At 32.9% G+C, this 23,490-nt stretch overlaps 1 protein-coding gene across 1 annotated transcript in view; it reads right to left on the bottom strand.

Moving 5' to 3' along the window:
- Window positions 1-676: 676 nt before the first annotated feature.
- The window catches only part of fax (failed axon connections), a 31,925-nt gene continuing 9,111 nt past the window's right edge, over window positions 677-23,490 (bottom strand). The window contains exons 2-6 of the mRNA XM_013323840.1: window positions 10,431-10,566; window positions 9,103-9,305; window positions 5,654-5,791; window positions 4,137-4,412; window positions 677-3,821 (exon numbers count right to left, since the gene is read on the bottom strand). Coding sequence (XP_013179294.1) covers window positions 3,765-3,821; window positions 4,137-4,412; window positions 5,654-5,791; window positions 9,103-9,305; window positions 10,431-10,566 — 810 coding nt within the window. The 3' untranslated portion in view covers window positions 677-3,764. The remainder of the gene's footprint in view (window positions 3,822-4,136; window positions 4,413-5,653; window positions 5,792-9,102; window positions 9,306-10,430; window positions 10,567-23,490) is intronic.

Genomic DNA, 23,490 nt, shown 5'->3' with positions numbered 1-23,490 from the left:
TATTAAGTACAGTCGCCTTCTCTCGCGGTATTCATGTTACAGAAAAAATTACTTGCACCTCGCATTGAACTTAAACTTCGTCCCTTGCCATAAATCTTTACTAATATTATAAACGCGAAAGTAACTGTGTCTGTCTGTCTCGCATTCACATCAAAACTACTCAACAGATTTAAATGAAATTTGGTACACTGATAGTCTAGACCCTGAGAAAGGGCATAGGGTACTTTTTAAAGCAGATAAAGTGTAGTAGTGGATGGTAATTTGTATGGAAGTCGATATTTGTTTTACAGCCAGAAGCTTGAAAGTTATTTTTAAGGTGTTAATGTTTTAAATTTTTATGTAAAATAATTAGCCTAAGTCATTGCTACCCGAAGACAGTCTTTCACGCGCTCGTAGTTTAGGGCACATCTAGTAAAATAAAGTGGACTATCCATGTCACATTAAAAAAAACTTCGAGTTACATATTTTGTAACTTTTGAACTATATAGTGTGATGTAGTAATTAAAGGTGTACAACACGCGCAATTGTTGCGTTGGATGTAAGCGATACACCGACAGCAAACTTCACTGTACTTATAGTTTTGTTTTAAAGGAATTCGTTTAAATGAAACAAACCTGCTCTGCTCTGATTTATAAGAATAGCTTCTGATAAATCCGAGCACTCGCAGTATCAATAAGGTATACACTTTATTTTTAAATTAGACAGAATATTACATTGAAAACTTACTAGAACAATACGTCCACTGAAAGCTCAGTTAAAAACGACATAATGCCGAACAATAATGTTCTATATAATTGTATAATTAACCTATTACTTATATATTAAATACATTAATTATAATGAGAAAAATGACAATCAATGAATTTCGAATGAATATAATGAAAAAATGTTTCAAACAATATCAATTTAATTAAAGTTACATAATTTTTTTTTCGTCTTAAAAACAATAACTACACGCCTAATATAAACATATTCGAATAAGACTTAACTAAGATTTAATTTGTATATTAGCACTACGAATGAATGACTCTTAATGAGTCTTACATAATATTGAGATTAAAATGGATAGATTAAATCTAAGATGTTATATTAAAGATATTAAAATTATCCATTCATCTAATGTTTCGTTTCCCAGTTGTCATCTTGTCGCGAGTTGTTGAGCATTCGATATTACAGGCATTCTTTACGTCCTTACATTCCTTACATCTAGACTGGTTATTTTATATTCTTAACCTATATTTTCATTGCTGGAACACCACTACAAATATGCCTATCTCAATTTCTTCAAAAAGAAACATAGAGAAGTCTTTGTACAAGTGTTTCGGCAATGGAAACTCTTATTTATATTAATTAGTAGCAGATTTAGCGAGCAAAATAGTTTTAAAAGATGAAAATGGCGTTTCTAAAGTTCAAACACTCATCCATTCGTATCCCATACTAAATATTTTGTTATCAAATTACATACACACAAATTCAAACATCCAACTAACGGAAGCGAAAAGTTAAACTAATAAGCTGAAATAATTTGCCATAGCCTAAAACTCTATGAGTTTCCATTTCTGAAATTGTACAAAAACATGTTGATATTTCTGTTTTCCATAACAGAATAAACAACTATTTTGTATTTCTTAAATGGAAACTTATAGTTACTTATGTTAAAAATCGTTCCGTTAACCGGCGATGTTTAAATCTTATACTAAATGTTAATATTTAAGCTACATTTAATAATATTTAAGCTACATTTAATAATATTTAAGCTACATTTCATAATATTTAAGCTACATTTCATAATATTTAAGCTACATTTCAACTTACTTATGGCAGTGATGTTTTGCAGTTGTCGGGAGGGACTTTACTGTCAACCTTACCCCAAAAAACATGAAATAAAAATTTAAAACAAACTGAAAAATGCGTAACTTCAACCAATATTTGGTGAAATTACTACTTAAAACTATGTCTATAACCCTTATAATTATATTAAATCTAAATGGTTTTAATTTCATTGAGCATTTTGCTTTAAAGATTTAAATATAAAGCTGATATTTCTCGTCAATTTTATTATTGTTTTAAAATGCTCAATGCTAATAAGACCTTTTATATTAACTTAATCCTACAAGACATGTAAAGTCGCTACTGGGGATGATTTTAAATACGGAATGTCGATGAAGAATTTATATATTAAAAAGAAATCGTTAAATAACATATTTAAAAAAAAAATATAAAATGGGAATGCGCGACGCACACTAAGCTTGATCCAAAGCTTATTCACAAAATGGCGTAAGTTTACAAGATGGCGGCTTGAATTTAATTATGCTAAAATTCGACACAATATGGTGCTGTTCTAGATCCTTGGCATTTGAGCCAGAGTTACATTTTTCTTTTAATGTGTCGTTATGTTTTAATTTGGACTAATCGAAAACTGCTACGTCTGCATCCCCGCACGACAACATTTACACCAAATTTATTTAATAATAAACCTTAATGAATACAATATCAAAACATTACGGACTATGTAATTAATACCTTAATATGAAAAAACAGTCTTCCAGAAATTTTAATTTTTTTTTCTTTATCAAAAATTTGTAAATTGTAAATTTTTTATTCAACAATGTAAAACCAAGTACAATGAGATATTAAACCAGTCGAAATACACAACATTGTTCCGTTTTAAATACATTACCTATAAGAAATTACGATACTAATCGTGGGTTTCTAAGACCAAAATCTCCTTTTACAACATATTGTTATCTATCTCGTCAAAGATGAAAGTCAGAAATGACAACATATTTATACAAAGGTTTTGGTATCAGAAACCCACTGTAAACCGTTTTTGTACGGCAGCAATAATCCTAGAATATTTAATTTAAATAGCTACTTCACAACATGAAGAATATTAACTACTTTATCGGGACCATTGTTGGTTTTCTCTTAATAATAAAATGGTACTAAATATTAAGAATACGTCATGCGATGCTCCCTATCGTGCCGATAAGTTATAGATTTGGCAGACATCTTGAAATGACAAGACCTAATCGGTGCATACGAACTAACAATCAATATTTTGAATTAAGATTACCTAATCCTGTAAGTACCTTAAAATCGAATTTTTAATTAATTATTAAATCGAATATGTAATGCCTATAATTCTAAACCTTCACCTATTATATCGAATAAAAAATCAAATAAGCAAAACCGTAACGAAAACCAGGACTCGACAAAATGGAAAATATTCTCAATACGCAACATTCACGAACAAACAAACATACAGCTAAATATACTTAGTTCAATTCAAATTGGCCCGTTACCTTGTTATTAATACGGCTTTGACTATGCGATGTATCCGAGAGTTTTTACTGATGAAAATCTATTCACAAAAGCTTAAAGTTGTATTTTTTTACAGATATGATTTTTATATAAGTGTTTAGAAGATTGAAAACCCCATGTAGTCACTGTGTACACGTATGCCACGCGCCAATTTGACTTAAACTATCTATAATGACGTACAAATAATAAAATAATTAGAACGCAAGACACTGCCTCGAGGTGCGCGACCATCGACAACTGAAAGAAACGGGAAAGACAAATGGATTTGTATGATTTCATTATACAGAAACTACTACGAGTCTGACTCTTAAAATGTAAATATTAATAAATGTAAATAAAATAATGTACAGTAGGCGAAGCGACGTTAATTATACGCGATGCGTATAGTTGGGCGTTGTATGCGTTTCGCCCACCGTACGGCCGGTGCTTCGGCTGCGCATCTACTTCTCTTCCTTGTCCTCGGGCTCCATCTCCTGGTCTTTCTCCTTTTCATCGCCCTAGGAGAGAGATATAATAATTAAAAATAAGTGTAAAAATCTTACAGTATTGTTTACTTCTGAAACATAATATTCACAACTTTTTTGTTTTTTTTTATTTTATTTTGTTGCCAATGAATGTTGATAAAAGAAAAATTCTCGATTAAATTTATCCAAAAGTTACAAAAAATTTAATTTGTTAATTACATCGTCTTGTAGATTAAAAAAGAATTTAAATCTTTACATATTATTTATACACTGCGGATAAATCGTTAATATTTTAATTAGTGGTTTATGTCTCAAATAAGTCAAAGTGTACGTGTGTTTTTATTTTACCTTTCCCTTCTCGGCATCATCGGCCAACGGCTGCTTTTCAGCAGGGCCGGTGCCCTCCTTAGTCTCCTTCCCCTGCTCCTTTGGCTTGGCGACCTGAGCGTTCACATCGATCATCCGGCAGATGTCATCCCAGTCGGGGAAAGCGCGCTCCTTCACGCGGTTGACAAGGCCAACCAAGTTGGGGTAACATTCGTTCATAAAATCGCGCAGAGGATGCTCCTCCTCCTTGTCGATGAAATACAGCTGAGCAAGATTGGCGAACGCTACCACGTCCAACTGTTGAATGATTATTTTGATTATTACCAACCCTGCTATATATTTAAAGATAGATTTGTTGTTGTTAGAAACTCACGGTAAGTTCGTATTCGATTCGCATGGCCTTATTTAACGACACGTTAAAAAGCGTCCGTTATACACCGTGATAAATATAAATCTGTGACATAGGCATATTTCCAAAAACATTTTTGGTATTGCTACATAATTTTACGATGTCCAAAAAATCTAATTCTTTTACATAGTTTTCTCAGGATCCAAAAAATAATTGTTTAGTGTTACAAATCTGATAATTATAAATTAAGTAGCCATAATTCGAAAATACACGAACATTTAGCAAAGTTAAATTTAGAAAACAACGAATATATGTACATATAGAAACATTTTTTGCGGGCTGCAGCAATTAGCTGAGTGCTCAATTCTTTGTGTTATATTAGCTCTTATATTAAGAGAGCTAAGGTACACATTTGCATTGTAATTTAAATTCTCGTACGTTGCAATCTGTTTTATTATGAAAGTAAAAGTTTTACACAAAACAAAGAGAATTTTAGTGAATGCGAGTAACTAATTTACGAAAATGGTGACTATAGAGTTTCACATAAATAATTTATAGAGCGGACATTAAAAAAATTCCTAAAATTTTTTTATCGATTATGTTTTTATCAAATAATTTAAGACTAAATTCGTTAATAGTCTTACTTATAGGCATAAATTCGAAAAAAAAAATGAACAAATAGTATCCTATGTCCGTCTCTTGCCTCTAAGCTACCTCACCAATTTTCTGCCGTATCAGTAAAGCCGTTCTTGAGTTATAAGTAGTGTAATATATATGTATATATATATATATATATATATAATATAACATATATAAGAAAGTTGTGTTCATTTTTTTTCGAATTTATGCCTTGAAGAGCTGCTTTTAGTTAACTTACTAATATTATAAATGCATGTAAGTTCATAGCCCTCGTCAACTTAGACGAATAACAAAAATTGATTGATCAATATCTGATAAGACTTCGTAAACATTTTTGTTGATTCTTACAATAACAATCAGCAACATCCTTTCCGTTCCATTGAAATGTTTATAGTTATAATTAATGTTGCTTAATATACACGTACATATCACATCGATAAAATACCTTCCTGGAATAATTTTAACACACAAACGATATTGTTTCTTATAAATATTGAATGCATTTATAAAAAACCTTTATCATTACTAACGGACGAAATAAAAAACTTACCAGGGTAGGTTCATCACCAAAGAAGTAAGGCTTGTCTTCGAGAAATTCGGACAGCACGCGCATGTCATACCTTCCAAAATCAAGTATCTCTTCCTCGGTGTGAAGGCCGATGCCATGCGCCTTGGCCTTTTTCATCCCCTAAAGGTATAAAATTAATAATTTAAAATATTATGAAGATTTTGAAAAGCCATGCAAAAGCAATACATTCATTTGCAAATTAAAATACAAAACTTATTTATGCTTTTCATTTGTAATCGACCAATCAAACCATACGTTCATTATTGCATCAGTTTTGCTCAGAAATATTATTGCACTATTTTGTTCAAATAAATCCTTAAATTGTTTCTTTACGAATCCTTTCTCTTAGTAAAATTACAAACAATACAGTTGCTTTACGAATCATTTCTTTCAATAAAATTACACACAAAGCCATAATTGGTTAACTTGTAACTAAAGTGGTCTACGTAACATTTTTGACTAATTCCATCCATTTATCTATTTAACTACCGTATAAATGCTTAACATCAATACAACATACAAGCATCTAACTTTCTACTAATAACATAAATGCAAATGTTTAGATAGATGGATGGATTTTTGAAGGTATCTCCGAAACGGCTAAACATATCTCGATAAAATTTGGCACGCATATAAAACAAAGGCTGGAAGAACACATAGGCTACTAATTATGTTTTTTTTAAATTCCGCGCGAACGGATTTCCGAGCGATCGCTAGTAAGTACATAATGACTTCAAACATGTTTCGTTTGTTATATGAAAATGTTTATTTTCTATCATAGCCACTTTAGTTTCAGGTTAGTTCCATAATTTGTATGATCAGCACAACAAAATCTTCCAAATCGACCATTCATTAATGTCGCCACTACCTCCTTCATCACGTCACCTTTCAAGCAATCCATTCATCTCTTAGATCTACACCTACCCATATACCTCTTACACATTCATGTTTAAAACTATACTTGTCACATGTTGTCAGCTTATATTAGTCCCCACGGAGGGTCTCGGAGCATAACCTAAGTTACGGGTGACTTGGCCTTACTCGACCGCGCTGACCAGTGCATCACAATTGGTTGACTACATCTTTGAATTTCTTCGCAGATTAGTTCAGGTCGCATCACGTTGTTTTCCATCATCGTCATCACATAACGCCTCAATGCATTGCTCATATTAATACATATTGCCATCCCTTACATTCTCTTTGAGAAAACAGAGACTGTTATATGTATTAATACAAGTTATCCTGCAGTCGAAACCCAGAGCGTCGAATATACATATGAAATTCGAAAATCGAAAAACACATTGGTATATGTCGGGGTTCGAACCCGGACCTGCAGGTTACAGGTTTGGTGCTAAACATCTGAGCCACCAATCCTCTTTGCTATTTCCATAAGATGCTCATAAATAAATTTAATTATTTAAAGCAGAAGCTAGAATTCATATCAATGCTTTCCTTATATGGATACATGTTATCACTATGAGGCCGTTTTAAACCTTTGGCTAATATATTGGATATTTGTCGCTGCAAAGAAAAGAAATATTCACATATAGTAAATGATATTAATGAAAATATAAGAGGAAAATCTTTGACAACATTTAGTCCACCGTAGTTTGTAATAAACATAAAACCACATTACTAAGCACTTTACGAACTTAATTAATTTTTCAACGATGTTTCTCTTTAAGCAAATTATTCTAGCACAATTTTATAAATTTTAGTCATGATATTCTTACATTAAAATAAAATTTAAATCATAACAAACCAACACAAAGAAAACTAGATACGAAGTTACGATAAAAAAGAAAAAAATGAACGTCTTTTAACAATGAATGTATATTAGCTTATATGAATAACAAAAAAATACGATTTGTTATCATATCCTCGTGGAGCAAACACAATTTGAAATCAGATAACCCATGCTCAAGGTCCTATAGCCAATTTTATGCACACGTGTCACGCGCTTCTAAATATTATCATGTTCCAGATTACTAGCATAGGTATGTTAGATCGGTAAGGCCATGTTATGAGGGGAAAGGAATTTCAATTGACATAGAGATTTTCAAAGCTGAATGGAAAGATAGACCGCTAAGGCATAGGATTCCATGAAAGCTGACATGATTGAGAAGGAACTGAGACTGGAATGACGATTGACTAGTGCCTATAAAGATAGAGAAAGACCAAAGAAAATATGGATGGATTGTGTGAGAAGAGGATATGCGTAAGGGGATGTATTCAGATATGACGGCCGATAGAGATGTACGGACGAGTACATACTGTGCCGACATAAGGTAGGTTGATGATCAGATGGATTAAGGAAAGGAAAATCTGGTGCACCCCACGTAGAGGGGGACAAGGACAGGAAGACAACGACGTTCTTGACTACCGAATAATTCTAGATTGTTTCAAATATGTTACAATTAATATTACAGTTTAAATGATGGCCAACAGCTGATTTTATATATATTCGTTACCTGCTATATTTTGTAAATCATATTTTCAATTAATTTGCTTCTGCCCAAACCGATCTAAAAATAACGATCGATAAACCGGATCTTATTAGTTTGAGGGCGATTGGTCCATTTTCTGTGTTTCTGTATGTTTTTCCATTCATATAAAATATTTCTAATAAAAAAATCGATTTTAAGAATCGACTACTATTACTGTGTAAGTGTAAGTGATGCACAGCTAGGTGAAAACTAAGAATACTAATACAAACCCTTAGTGTAGACTTAGTATGATAAATCTAAGCTTAAGCTACGTGCATTTGTTTCCCTAGAAACTTATTTCACCAAACGATATGTTTCTTTAAAAGCTTACATGGTAAACAATAACAAAGTTGTAGCATTTAAGTTTTGTTTAGTATAGTGAGGTCAAACACCCGACAAACTAAAAATAGAATATCGATAAGACATAGAAAAATGTACGGTCCAGGCAGAAACCGACGTCCACATAAACAAGTAACTAAATAATGTAAACAATAATAAATAATATACTCGTTTAAAAATTAACTAAACAAAAAAAACTATATTTTTTTACACACAATACTAATTATATTGCATGATTATAAAAATCAATTTAGTTCTGACAAAAAGTGCAATTGAAATATCACTTGTCATTTACCAAAAAATAATTTTACTTTGTAAAAGTTTAAATATTGAATTCATAATTTTATGTCTTATAAGGGATAAGTGGACAGAATTAAGATAATAAAGATTGACTTAAGCTAGCTTTAAATTAGTGGTCTAGAATATTAGGTCCTGGGTTCGACATCCTTCAATCAGCTGTTATTTATAACGCGAGACCACTTCTAGTTGTTAACTTTCAATGTTATCATTCGCTAGCACCACTACCCCCAGCCGAAAGCGTCAACCCTAGGGGATACTAATAATACTCTAAATAATTGATGGACATACGATAATGAAATAACGTACCTTGCGTGCAGCTGTGAATTTGAAGCAAATATTCAAAATCGGATTCGGCAGGCGAGTGTTAAGGGCATTACGAAGATTAACTTGGTATCCTTTTATCATGCTTTCCGGATACTTGGCACGCCACCACAGAACAACCCATGAGAAGTGGTTCTCAATCATTGATACCATAGCGTGGGAAATACCACGCTGTACCGGGGTCAAGCCTACAACAGAAAGCACATGTAAACAATGGAACACAAAATATCTGCATAAATTAAATATATAACATCCAGTTTTGTTTTTACGCTACGTGAGAATTTGCCCTGAAAGTATTAATTCACATTGTAGTCTATATGTAGTCGGTAAAATGAAAGAGATGACGATATGTTACTAAAAATGTCACGGCAGTTGAAACTCACTGTACAAAATACCTTTTTGATTTGTGCGATTTACTTAGTTAACATAAAGTGAGCTTAAAGTAAAAAAAACAAAATGTAGTAAAGGTAAAATCTCTCTCGTCATGCTCGCTGCACATGCGCTAAATATCCAGGTTGCCTGATTTAGGTCGCCCGAGCTTTTTTAACAGACAATCTCTCTCCACCCCTGGTAAACAGATTAAAACCCGTGTTTCACCGGTGTGATTAGTCGTTCGACTCTGCCGCGTGCATATGAGGAATTTAGGTTAAATTTCCACTAGAGACTCTTTAATTGGAAAACAGCAGTCGCGTTACGAGATGCGTCGAGTGGGTTAGTGAAAAGGGTCCTTAGTGCATTGAGTTTTAAATAGGTCGGGCATATGTTGTAGCTTTTGACGGTAACTTTTAACATTCAGTATTGATTGACCTGACCTAAATATTATTAACATTTTTAATCTCTTTAGGGTTCCGTACCTCATAGGAAAAAAACGGAACCCTTATAGGATCACTTTGTTGTCCGTCCGTCTGTCTGTGAAGACCCTTTTTATATATTTTGTATATGTTTCGATGTACAAAGTTACAAATAAAGTTACGATAACCCAGTGTTCAGGACGTCCGGGAACAAGGGGGTTATTATAAAGTTAGATATGACGATATAACGTTATCGGCTCACTGTCAGTCACGTCAATCAACTAAAGCGTTGAAACACTTTTGGGTCCTTTAAACAATATAAGTGAAAAAAAAACGAGAACGGCTGCATGGATCTCGCTGAAATTTGTCATAGATGTAGAATATAGTGAGGAAGAACACAAAGGCCATTCATTAAGTTTATTTTTAAATCCGAGCAGACGGAGTCGCCGGCGACAGCCAGTCATGACATGGAACTGAAATAAATAAATAAAATATTTAAAAGAAATTATTAGCGTCACTTACCGGCATCAAGGTTTTTATCAAATTTCTTTGAGAGCTCTTTGACAATAATAGCACTGTCAGCAATTTCCTCTCCGTTCAGTTCGACGAACGGCAGTTGGCCTTTCTTGGATCGGAATTTGGACTTATGGTCCACGTTCTGTGAAAAGTTATCGCATGTTAAAAATATATCATGACACACAAAAAATCTGTACAAAAATATATTTCAATCACTTTGTGATATCTATACTTTTGCGCATATGCATTCGACATCGAGAACGTTTAGAGGGTACAACGTAATAACGCTCCGCACATTTTTTGAGACAAGTTAAATAATTATAATTCATTTTATTGGTAATAAGCATAAGCATTTTAATGATTGAACAGTTTGCGCGCAGCAATGATTATTTGCGTTATTAATACGCAACAAATACGCGTTTTCACATTATATTGAATGCAGGAATCCACAAAGCAATCATAGTTTCTATATGATTTACACTTTACTTACTGTCATTATCAAGTCTGTCCTACTTAGAGCGCTTAATTTGCAGCTGCGACATTTATAAAGTTAATATAGACAATGATTAATAGCTATTTGATAATTGGATACTTCACGAAAGCTTGTTTACTTCAAAATAATTTTTAAGAGCTGTTTTGCGCAAGAATTTAAATTTTTTTTTGGAAAAAGTGTTTCGTAATTAGAAATTACTCTATATTATTATTGCGATTAAAAATATATATATTTGTATTCCTTTTTTTCTTATTTATTTTTGTAATAAAATTTTAATTTCGACTCTTGTGTATTCGAAGTTTTTTTTTGTTGAATAAATATTGATTGGCAGCAACTGGCACTTTTGATATCAATGCGATATGCATTTGAAAACTAACAAGTGTGGCCGAGGGTTACGTCCGGACAACTGGACGGGGGTTGTGGGTGGAAGGGATTGGCGAGGTGCGAAGGGTGGCTAGGGGTGTCTGGGCGTAGCGCCGCCGGGGGCGACGTCCCCTGTCATTGTTGCATCATAGTACATAGCCCCGACAGACGCATTGTCCTGTACATACTTTGAATGCATTTTTAAACACTTACAATGCCTGCGGGAAAGACGTACTCAAGAATATTGATTCATTGTAAGTCGCCTGTTCACAATGGAAGCCATTTTAAAATTTTATCGAATACCTATAGACTTACTGTACGATTATGGATTCATGCCTTTCTTTTACTCTTGGTTAATTTAGATTCAGAGAACTATTTAGTATATATTTATTATTATAATCTACAATTTCGAATTTATATAAAAGAATGTGTTAGTAATATTCCTTTGAAATGTATATACGTTGAAACTTAAATCATAAAATGATATTTCACAAATGCGTTGGTAGTTCAATTCGTCGTAGTCGTGTTGGGGGGGTAGAGGTGGTGTGGCTTATCTCGGCGCGTTGCCGTAGCAACGAGCTCGAGACGAGCGCAGGGAGCAGCTGTATTGATTTCGACAGGCTAGGTTCACCGGCCGGTCGAACCCCGCCGCCGCCCCGCACCCCCCACCCTGCACCCCGCTCTCTCTACACCCCGGCAACTGCCACCCCAGCAACAGTACACACCTACTAACATCTCGCTTCTATGCAACGACATACACACTCGAGTATCAAATCCCTGTCTTGTTATTACATTTGAATCTCTGTGTAACGCATTAATTGAATCCTATTCAAGATTTCTATACCGCCTAGATTGAATAATCAAATTGAATCTGACTTCATTCAATATTGCTTAGTAAAGCAAATTCTATAATATTTATTAAAGTACTAGCTCTAGCACGCGATGTCCTCCGCGTGGATTAAAAAAAAAACTTATTTGTACCGTATACACGAATATTGTAGACCTAGCGGTACCTTAGCTAAAACATCCATCAACCAAAAAAACGATACTTCATAGGCGTGACTTGGTGAACTAATCAACTAAGAATAGGTATGCTATTCCATATTGTAATATTACTTAAATATTAACTAACTCCGTTCTGACAAAATTTGCGAGGAAAAAACATTCATACATTCATCGAAATTACACATTTATTAATGAGATGAGAATATGTGCATGTTTTTATATAATTTATATTTTCTCAAATGAAATAAAGTGATACGTAAATTGCAAAACAACAATTAAGCGATTCTACTTTTGTATTGATAACACGAAGTCACAAATTAACACACAATGTAAACAGAGTCGCGACAGGCCAAAACGTGTTACAAAGGATCGAGGTTTCTCGAATCTTTCTAAATATAGAATTGCCCGGAGTTCTGACGTGCAGCGCAGGGGTTGATGTTGATTTCTGCCCCACAAAAAACGCTACCCAATCAATATCGCACAGCAAATATTTTTTATGGTATTCAATTGTTAATTCCACACAGTTATGGTTCAGAACGAACATAAAATAAATTAAAAAGACACGTATAAACGGCAATTTAAAAAAATTACCGTTTAAATACATGTTTAGTTAGCATTTTGATGATAAATATTCAATATTTTTGTGATTGCTTGATATACTTTAGAAACTGAATGCTTTGATTGACAAAATAATTCTTGGCGAATCGAAGTGGAATAGCTGGATGTCGTCTTATTGTCAAGTACTTTCAGTACGAATGTCCTTATAGTACCAGGACGACAACAATTTTATTGCGCGATAATTTTAAATCATTGTATTAATTGCGTAGCCTAAAGTCCAACCTGTAAGATATCGTTACAATAACTCAAATATGTTTTGACATCTGTGATACGATTTCTCCGCAGCATCAATAATACGAGTACTTAATTGGAACGAAAGCAATAAATCGCACGCACTCGCTATCTTTTGTTTGTCTTTCTCCAGACGTCCTTCAAGAATAACAAAGCAATGTTCAATCAATATTGATCGTAGGTAATACGTAACATAAAATCAAAATTTCAAGTGACTAATGAGCACAAGTTATAGAAGATAAAACTTTATTCAGTTTATAATATCATAGTTGAAATATGATATTTAAATTTTAACATTTATAATTTATAAAAATCTTTTTAGCAGACTTTGAAAATCACAAAAAGTTTTTGACAAAAACGAATCAGACCTTTCCCTAATACTTATAAATACATTGTAAGCTGTAACAAGCTTGTAATTTGTGTCCCTAAAGCAATAATATCATATAAATAAAATTTAAAAATATCGATATGACACATGTCGTTATCGAAAATATAATTATTTTTGTTGTAAATATGTTTATGCCGACGCTATCTTTATGTACTCATTGTTTTCATTTATAGATTGACTTGAATCTTCTTGTGAAATATTTATGTTATAGACAAAGAAAATATTTATTATATACTCAATGTGTTTATCGAAACTTTGCGCTTAACCTACTCTTATGTTACATAATCTATAAACATATTTTTATCTTCTTACTGTGCATTTGCAGTTTTTATACATCGGTGAAATATTACTAATATTATAAATGCCAATGTTTAGATGGATGTTTGTTTGAAAGTATCTCTAGAACGGCTTAACAGGGCTCGATGAAATTTGGTATACATATCAATCTGGAAGAACACAGGCTACTAAATTGTCTTGTTTAGCATTCTATACCTAAGTATGTTTTACTTATTTACAAAAACGCGAACTGTACAGTACAGTTGAAACATGCGTGTCGAATTGCGAACAACTCTTGTTGACGACGTTTGTAAAAATGGAGTTACAGTAACATTATGATATTGTTTTTACAGACTTCTTTATAAGTCGAAGCAAAAGATAATGGCTTACGTAAATAGTAGAGGGTAAACAAGTATTGATATCATCTTGAGACGCAGACAGTGCGAGGGCGAAATCTCAAGGGTGAAAGCAATATCGTCTAGCTCTTCAACATTTAATATAATTTAAGTCATATTACAATGTGTATTGTTAGAATAATATTTCTAGATATATCTTACAAAATGGACTATTTCATTTCAATTTTCATACAATATATTTTGTTTATGTTTTTGTATTTGTAAAATAACAATTTAATAACGTCTTGTTTCTTCTATTTAAAAGATTAAATCATATACCAAGATACTCGAAACATGTTTTTTTGGACATAAAAATTATATTAAAGAAACTTCTTAACAGCAAGCTCATAATAATAAACTTTTCCATAAATCTCTATCAGCCGTCATATATGAATCTACCCCTTTTTCTAATCATATGCATCGTATACATATACATACTTTTATTGGTCTTCCTCTACCTTTGTAGTAATACAGTAAATCTTGTTTCTTTTTCGTTACTGAGATGCATAATGTAATGTAATATCGAGATCTGACTTCTATTTAAACAATTCTTAAGCGAGGTAAACGCATCGAAAGCGAAATCATAACAAAAAGAAGTTCATTGACCGCAAGACTTTAATAAACGTGTATGTAAATCACGCGAACGTTCAACTAGGTTCAAACACGCATAGATCTAAAGTGACAACTTTACATAGCACTTTGAATCAGGAAATCACTTCAACACAATTTCCTCACCAGTCTATGCAGAGCCGTCTTAAAGTAAATGCAATTCTAACCAATTATCTGATAGACAATATCCGAGTGCATCGTACAAACCGAGTTCATGTCATTACTCTGTTCCAGTTTTCTATATCGGTAACAAGTAGGCTGTGCGACTAAAACGCCCGTGTGAAGCCCCGCTAACAAACAACGAATACACAACACAACTGAACTTAATAACTTCAAATCTGCTCAGTGTTTTTGCACATTAAATTAAGCTTTACAAAAATTACATAATCTCACTTTTATATTCTATAAAACAGAGATAGTAACAATGACTTTATTACAGTGATTTGGTAGAGGTAGATTTGCCAAAAAAAAGCCGATGATGATTTGGAAAGTCTAAATTTAAATTTCAACATCATCAGCTCACTATACGTATCCACCGAGGGGCTCGGAGCCTACCCTAAGCTAAGGGTGATTAGGCCATAGTCAACCACACTGGCCAAGTGCGGGTTGGTTGACTTCACACATATCTTTGAATTTACATTGTTCATATGCACGGACGTATAATTTAAAATACGTTCACAAAGTGCATTAGATTGTCGAACACAAAGAAGGTTCTGCAAATTTAATTCTATAAACGATATCAGGGCAATTAAGTGTAATCAAAGTTGACATGTTCCATGTTTCTAGAAAAGACAGTTGCTTTTTATTCCATGGTAATTTCATTTCCACAAATAAAATGTGACTAAACCTTCTGTTAGTATTTGCAGGTAAATTATAGATTCATTTATTATTGATTGGACAGTCGCTTGTGTCAGACATTGATTGTTCACAAGAATATTGTATTAGACGACTTGTTTTTAATGAGAGGGTAGCTGTAAGTGGAACCCTGCGAACAAAGGCGACTGTGAATTACTTATTGAGTTTGACAAAGAATGTATTTTCCCATGCTCATAAATGTATTCCCCGATATCTTACTTAAGGTTCCGTGCAATTATACTTGTATTAACATCATATTGTCGTCTCTGTTTTTTTCAAACAGAATGTGAGGGATTAGAGACTAAACCTACAGCGCAGCGATTCTCAAATTTTATAACTGAATAAGTAAAAGTTTTTTTTGCTATTCGTATTTGCTTGTCATTCCTATTGGGATCTGCTATTTATGACAGGAATCTTTGTTAAATTTATATGAGGTACATATATTATAAAATCTTATCAAGTATTGCTTTTTAAACATCCACTTGATCAGATCCTCGCCTGCCAGCCTGTAATGCTTTAGACAATAATGATGAAAGCTTTTATTTTTTTTGTCAGTTAATAATATTTTGTCACGTCATTCATTAGAGGAATTAGTGGGGTTCGTTTTATTAACAAAAGTACTTTATGACCCGCATGTAACGTGCAACATGTTGTTCATTTAATCTATTCATTTTTTTTATTCACCCTATGAAATAATTATAAAATAGGCTGATTTTTTCAAATACTTAAAGAGTTTAGTTCAGTCTGAACTTAAAGCGTTAAATGGTATAAATCAATTTTTTAACATGAAATTGTTAAAAAAAATATTTTGATAAATTTATTTTTAATTACTTAATCTTATCTGTCGCAGTAGTATAATATCATAATGACAAGTTAGAAGACCGATGTAAATTAGAAGCACAGAAATATAGATCTTAAATCAATTACGATAAGGCCTATTTCAACTTAATTTTAAAGCCAACTAAAGGAGTTCAACTTTTATTTGAATAATAAGTGTTCATGTTGTTAATACTGATTATAAAGAGAACGATATAATTATTTTCACGCAAAATTAAACAAAAAAAACCGTCTATTCACATAATTATGATCTTAATTACTATTTCACATTTTATAGGACAGGATTTTTATAGATAAATCCAGATTAAATTTCTTAGAGTTTCTTTTTGAAAAAATGTGACAATTTTTAGATTATTTACGTCACCCTTACGTACGTACGTTACCCTTTAAGACCCTAAAAGGTATGCAAAGTTTAAACGAAAACATGAATTAGTTTAAACCGACTTATGATGGACTAAAACAAGGGATTCAGTTATTAGCAATATTTAATGAAAAGCTAAATTATAATTAATGATCACAAGGTTAGTATAAAGATACAAAGAATTGATTCATAATTTTATAATTATAATTTATATATTATTCTAACTCCCATTCGTAAGGTTATAAATCAATAATTATGTTCAAACTAATTAGTAGTTTACTTCCATCTATATTTAATATTCAGAAGGAATATAACTGCAATTAATATCGAACCGTCTATTTCAAGACCGATATTGATTTCAAGATCAATAAATTATTGTCTTCAGCGAAAAAATTTTTCGGAATATAAAAAATCAAAGCAACTTTGTATCCCAACTCGTTACCGTTATAATGACAATTGGAACAATGTTGTGATTTGACAAATTTGTATTTTTATTAATGGGACAAGCCCTTGGTCATCTCACATTAAGTGATCACGTCTGCTCATGAAGTCAGTCATATTGCCGTAAGATATCATTAAGGATGCTGTATGGCTTTTTATAACATTCGTTCAGGATTATATAGTGCTAAATACGACGGTGTGAATAGATTTGGACTAAGTTTAACTGCTAGTTAGATAGTTGAAAACATTTGAAGAATGTCCTTTCAACTCTTTTAGTATCGCCATAAACAATAACATGAAAGGTTTCATAGCGAGACGTTTGTAGAGTGGGGTAACAGGGAGATTAAAACGGTGTCCGCATTATAACAGTAGTGAGAATAGATATACGGCCGGTTCTCAGACGCGATTATATTGAGGCGTCCCGGGCAGGGCGAGGCGGGAGACGAAGCGAGCGAGGAGGTTGGTCGATGGCGGGTCGCGCAGGCGCGCGTAGGTCGAAGCCCTTACGGTTGCCGACCCGGGCCCAGCCCGCTCCGGGCTCACCCACTCCTATAATTACGGGACTATTAGATAGGCGAATTCACGGTAACTTGTGTAACCGTTGCTTGAAATATATAGATAATACTAATATTTGATTATTCATAATTAAATTGAAGCTTCATTTCTTGTCCCAGCAAGAATACTGGTTTCCCTAATACTCACGTAGAGTACACAACAAAAAAACTATAAAACGTTAAGGAGCATATAATAATATCTGTCGATAAGAAATTTTAAATATGTTTTAAGCGAAGAGAAAAGCTTTTATCTAAGACTTGTCAGAGTCCCTTTGAAGATGTTATCATGAGCGTGAGAGACATTGTTAGCGACCTTGTCATTGTTTATCCCTGGCTAAAGGATAAGATCCATTTAAACAACTTTCCGAAAGGTTCTACAAAGAATTTATTTGCTTTGTGCAACTTAAGAGCTACGAAGTCTTAGTTATTTACTGAGCTTAATTAAAAAACGGTATTTGTAAAAAGGATTAACCTTCAACATTTCTATTGTACATTTTTCCGAGTTTATTTTTCAAAGTCTTTTGTGTGAGTTAAAAAATAGCAATGTTAGGTAACAGAAAACTTGGCTAAATATTAGACAAAATAGTAATGTAATGTAGCGATAGAATCTAAGTTACATATAAGTTAAGAGAATTAGTGGTAAATAAAAACGGAGAAGGTTAAATTAATTCGGAGAATTTTTGGACGATCCTATGTCAAAAGCTAAGGGTATGTAGTGTTTAGAACAAGAGACGTAGTTAAGCAAGAAAAAGATATGCTTAACATCTTTGCAGTGTATCGTTATTTGTACACGACGAAAGTCTCTATTGGCTTACCGTCCACGTTGTACAATGCGCAATGGAAGAAATAACATCCTAAGAGATGAAAAGTCAGTTAAAGCAGGAAAATTTATTTAAAAACAACCAGAGCGTAATTTATGATGAGCATAATTATGAAATCGCAACTCACATACATTTTTAGTTGAAAATTAATTAAAGACGACATAAAAGTCAGGTAACCTCAATCATTTTATAATCACAGCATTCCAAATTAAAAAAAAAAGTCTCGCATTAACGAAATGTATTTAATTTTTAATAGATGTCGCGAGCGACTGTACTGAAAAGCAGGGACACGGTTGCATCGCTTTAAAAAGCTCGTATAAACATACCAAGAGTTTTAACACGCATCCGCTAATTGTATAGTTCAGAATGCTAGTTGGAAGGCATAATACTAACAAAATCGAAGCTAATTTTAACAATGTATGCTAGTGTTAAATATCGTGCGGTCCAGTGTAAACATGGCGTCGGACAATGCTACCGTTATTTAAACACACGTTCGGGGAAACACTTGGAGTTCGTGATCATTTTAGAGCTGCAGGTAAGTAATGTTGAAAATGATGACCTGTTATAGTACTACGAAGAAAAATCCTGTCTAATTATAGAATTTTAAAAGTTAAGTTACGTTGAAAACATCGTGTTGCAACTTCGTATACCTGCGGAGAAATTCAAAGATGTGCGTGACGTCAAGCAACCCGCATTGGCAATCGCGGTTGGCTAAGAATTAATCTCTTAAGTTTAGGTAGTCACGAGGCCCGAGAGGGATGACGTATGACACGGCGAGACAAAAATAAGAATTATTTTACAATCAGTCCTGGATCATAAACCATTGATCGGATTGTTATGTTATTTAGGTGTTGTATCCTAACGAGGTACTGGAGTATTTATGTCCAAAAGGGGAAATAAAGGAGAATTTTATGTCATAGAAAAGAAGTACATATTATTATCATATTATCAAAATCAAAGAGATAGAAGTGAAAGAGATTAGAAATAAAAACTTAACAAGCCCATATTTAGTACATCGTTACCGCAAATAACATGACATGAACTAAAGACTCATATATTTATTAATTCATTAAGTAATTGTTAAAATGATATGTCGAGTATCTAATTAATTGAAACTCCGAACAAATTAATTACATATCTATTCCATGTATCATAATTAGTCGATTATATGAAAATAAATTGCCGCCCCGTCAAAGTGGTTATTAATGTAATGAAAATGAGTACAATATGTTTTTATTCATAATTTACAGTTTTATTACGTTTAATAATTTAAGTAGGTAGACAGAATAATTAAAATCATCCATGATAATTTTGTTTACTATCTTAGTGAATTGTTTGTTGTTTAAAAAGGAATCTTCTGAGATTCTTAGAGGTTTTCAATTTGGAAATTTTCCATTTGGATAAGTGCTATAAATTATAATGAATGCACATTTCATATCAGTTTTACCATAACACGTCGGCGACGGTTCGAAAACAAAATGTAAATGCAATCAGTTGCAGACCACTGAACGTTGCATCGATACGAATTTGCCTTTCATCATACAAGTTATCGTCTCATACGTCAATGGAATATAAAGTAGACAAGGGTTCAATTTTAATTTTAAAATTTAATCTCAATTGGAACAGGCTCCTTTGCGCAAGAGAACGCTGAATAAATAAAATACTTGCCAATGTTTTTCATGAAACGAATATACGCTGTGAATAATATTTGACGTCATATGAGATCAAAACTATATGCAGAATATTAAGTTTTAAAACACACAATAAGCCCAGTTGACTATAGCTCTACGGCACACCAGATAAAAAGGAATCAAATCATTTGAAAATAGGACAAGTCTACGATACACGGTACAGGGGAAAAATAAAGTCTTTCGAATGGAATTAAGTGAATTATGAATGAAATTTTGTCTCACATCTTAGTAACTCTATGTACCATCCTACCAATACAAAACCGAAGTAACAATGGTGTACATCGGATCCAGTGTGGTACCCACACAGATACACCATTGTTCGTTGCTTACCATTGCCCGCTAATGAGATTACGGCTCCGCTGAATAAAATTAACACCAGCAGCAATGTTGCGATGTGAATCACGCAACACAAGACCACGCTTCGAATGCTAGTCTATTGCATACAAAGTTCTAATAATTAAAAAGTTAAGTTATAAATCGATTTATAAATAAAGTGTGCATCTCTTTTCTACTCTCAATATTAAATGATCGCAAGTGATTATTAGTACGAAAAATCTACACTAAGATTTTACACAACCGTTAATCTTCCCTAGTTGCAGTTATCGCCCGCAAATATCCGGGCGGTATTAAAAAAAAAATTGTAGTCTATATGTACTTCTCAGAATCTTCTACATCTATGTCAAATTTCAGCGATCGATGCAGCAGTTCTGGAGATACCTTCTAACAAACATCCATCCATTGACACATTGAATTTATAATATTAGTAAAATCTTAACTAAAGTATAAGGGACGGTTCATTTATGACGTTAAGATGACGATTAGTCTATACTAAAAAAAAAAGAATGACGTCAACAATTTTATCTACTTTTTTATTATGTGTCCTAAAATGATTTGTTTATTATGGATACAGTATGATAATTGCTAGCGTCCGGGGATAGAAAGTGCAATGTGAACGCAGCGGCGTGCCTTCATACCTCGGTGACCAACCATACAGTTTCTCGCGTTGATACAACACGTATATTTACTCACCCTCTTAATTTATTATATGAGTCACGTTCTTATTTTTGTATTATTACGTAACAAATCGTCTATCATACATCACATTAATCTTATATATAAAATTCTCGTGTCACAATTTTCGTTCCCATACTCCTCCGAAACGGCTTGATCGATTCTCATGAAATTTTGTGAGCATATTGAGTAGGTCTGAGAATCGGCCAGCATCTATTTTTAATCACGCGCAGACGGAGTCGCGGGCAACAGCTAGTAACATCTAAATATGTTTAATTTAAATTCTTGACAGAAATTAAATTTACTTCAAATCAGCCGCAAAAATCACACAATGATGGACACATTTGTTTCCAAATCAATTTTAAAAAACTAATGGCATTAAAAAACCTTTTATAATACAAACTCTTTAACAACATTGCTATTATTAAAGTTCCTGAGATTTTAAATTATAGAACACAATATTTAAAAGACCACCTTTTGTTCCTCTAATTCGAGGGAGACAGGAATTAACAAACAAACCAACTTCCTTATAACTTTAAGTATACAGTAAACAAAAGATAGCTAACCAGCAACAAAGCAGGTTGCTGAAACAATGTACAAAGAAATTTAATTTGTTATTATTAATGAACATTTCTTAGAACTGGACAATAATTAAAACTCCGTAGTACAATGCGGTACAAACGCGGATTTTAAAATACAAAGAAATAAACTAAGTCCAAAAAGTATTTTAGTAAAATTCGTAATATTACTGTAGTACCAATGTTTATTGTGTCATTCACCCTACTTTAATTAACTAAAACGCGCCTGTCTTAACGATAATGGCGAATTAAATTATTACCGCGTGCGTTATTCACATGTTTTTTATTAGATAAAATGTCCAAATTAAATGTAGACGACGAATGCCTCTTTCTACATTTAATGTTCGTCGATGTTATTGTGGTTTTCGGCTAAAGTCACATTTGTATTGACACATGTCATCCCTCTCATGCTCTTCCAAAAAATAGAGACAAAATATGTACCTATGCAAGTGTTCTTGCAGTCGTGTTATAATTAGGTGACGTAATTTTTTAATATAAGGGATGAATAGTGAATTTAATACGCGGTCCAATAACTTTCTTATCAAATACAAAATGCGAATATTGCAACACTTAACGGGTTTGGATAGACTTATACAAATAGAACTAACTTTGCATACGAAGCAGCGTTCATAACTAGTTAAGCAATCACTTCCGTTAAGGACTAGCCTCTAAAGTCTTACAGCCGCGTTCCACTGCCAAATAAGTTGACAAGAAACTGAGATCCTATTATGAATGATAATTTACTAACGAATTCGGTTCGACTACGATCGTATCTTGTTTGCAACATAATGCATCACCAATGAGTGCGTTACACTCATTAGTATGGTTACATCGTACCACAATAAGGATCGGCAACGAACATAGTTACGGCCTCGTTACTAACGTCTCTAATTAATTAACTAGGTGTCCCTAAGTGAGCTTCATTGCGTGACAAGATGGTACTAACCACCTATTTAGGCCTAGTCGCCCTAAATCGCACACCCCAGTCCCCAATGGATAGCTATCGCCACGCAAACTCATTTTAACACAAATTAATCGAAATCCCCAAACGTTAATGTAGTCATAAAACTAAAACTGTCTTAGCAACATTTCACGATTCCGACTATTCAAGATAAATATATCCATTAGTTAATTAACAATATCCGAAATTATAATACAACTTCAATTCTAAATCTGTACAGATAATGTATAAAAAGAAGTCAATTCATGGAGAGATTAGCCATGTCCTTGTGTAAACAAAAATCTTCTATATTTCGTTCCAAAGTGAAGTCAAAATATTTTCCCCGTAGAATAAAAATGCACATTCTTCTAACACTCGCAAATATAATATTTCTGCTAGAAGAATTTTCCTCGCGTAACTGTATGTGTATAAAACTATTACCACTAACTTTTACTATACAACATAACTCCACTCAAACAGATTTTAACATAATGAAACAAATGAAATACGAACGAAAATTTGACGTTTGATTGTTTATAGTTACAGATGTTAGATCACTATTGTGATGTTTGTGCTCTATATCTGGTTATTGGTATAAA

The sequence above is a fragment of the Papilio xuthus genome, unplaced genomic scaffold (genome assembly GCF_000836235.2).
Source record: "Papilio xuthus unplaced genomic scaffold, Pxut_1.1 DF825017.1, whole genome shotgun sequence".
Classification (NCBI taxonomy): Eukaryota; Metazoa; Arthropoda; class Insecta; order Lepidoptera; family Papilionidae; genus Papilio; species Papilio xuthus.
This window is presented reverse-complemented; position numbering and strand designations above follow the sequence as displayed.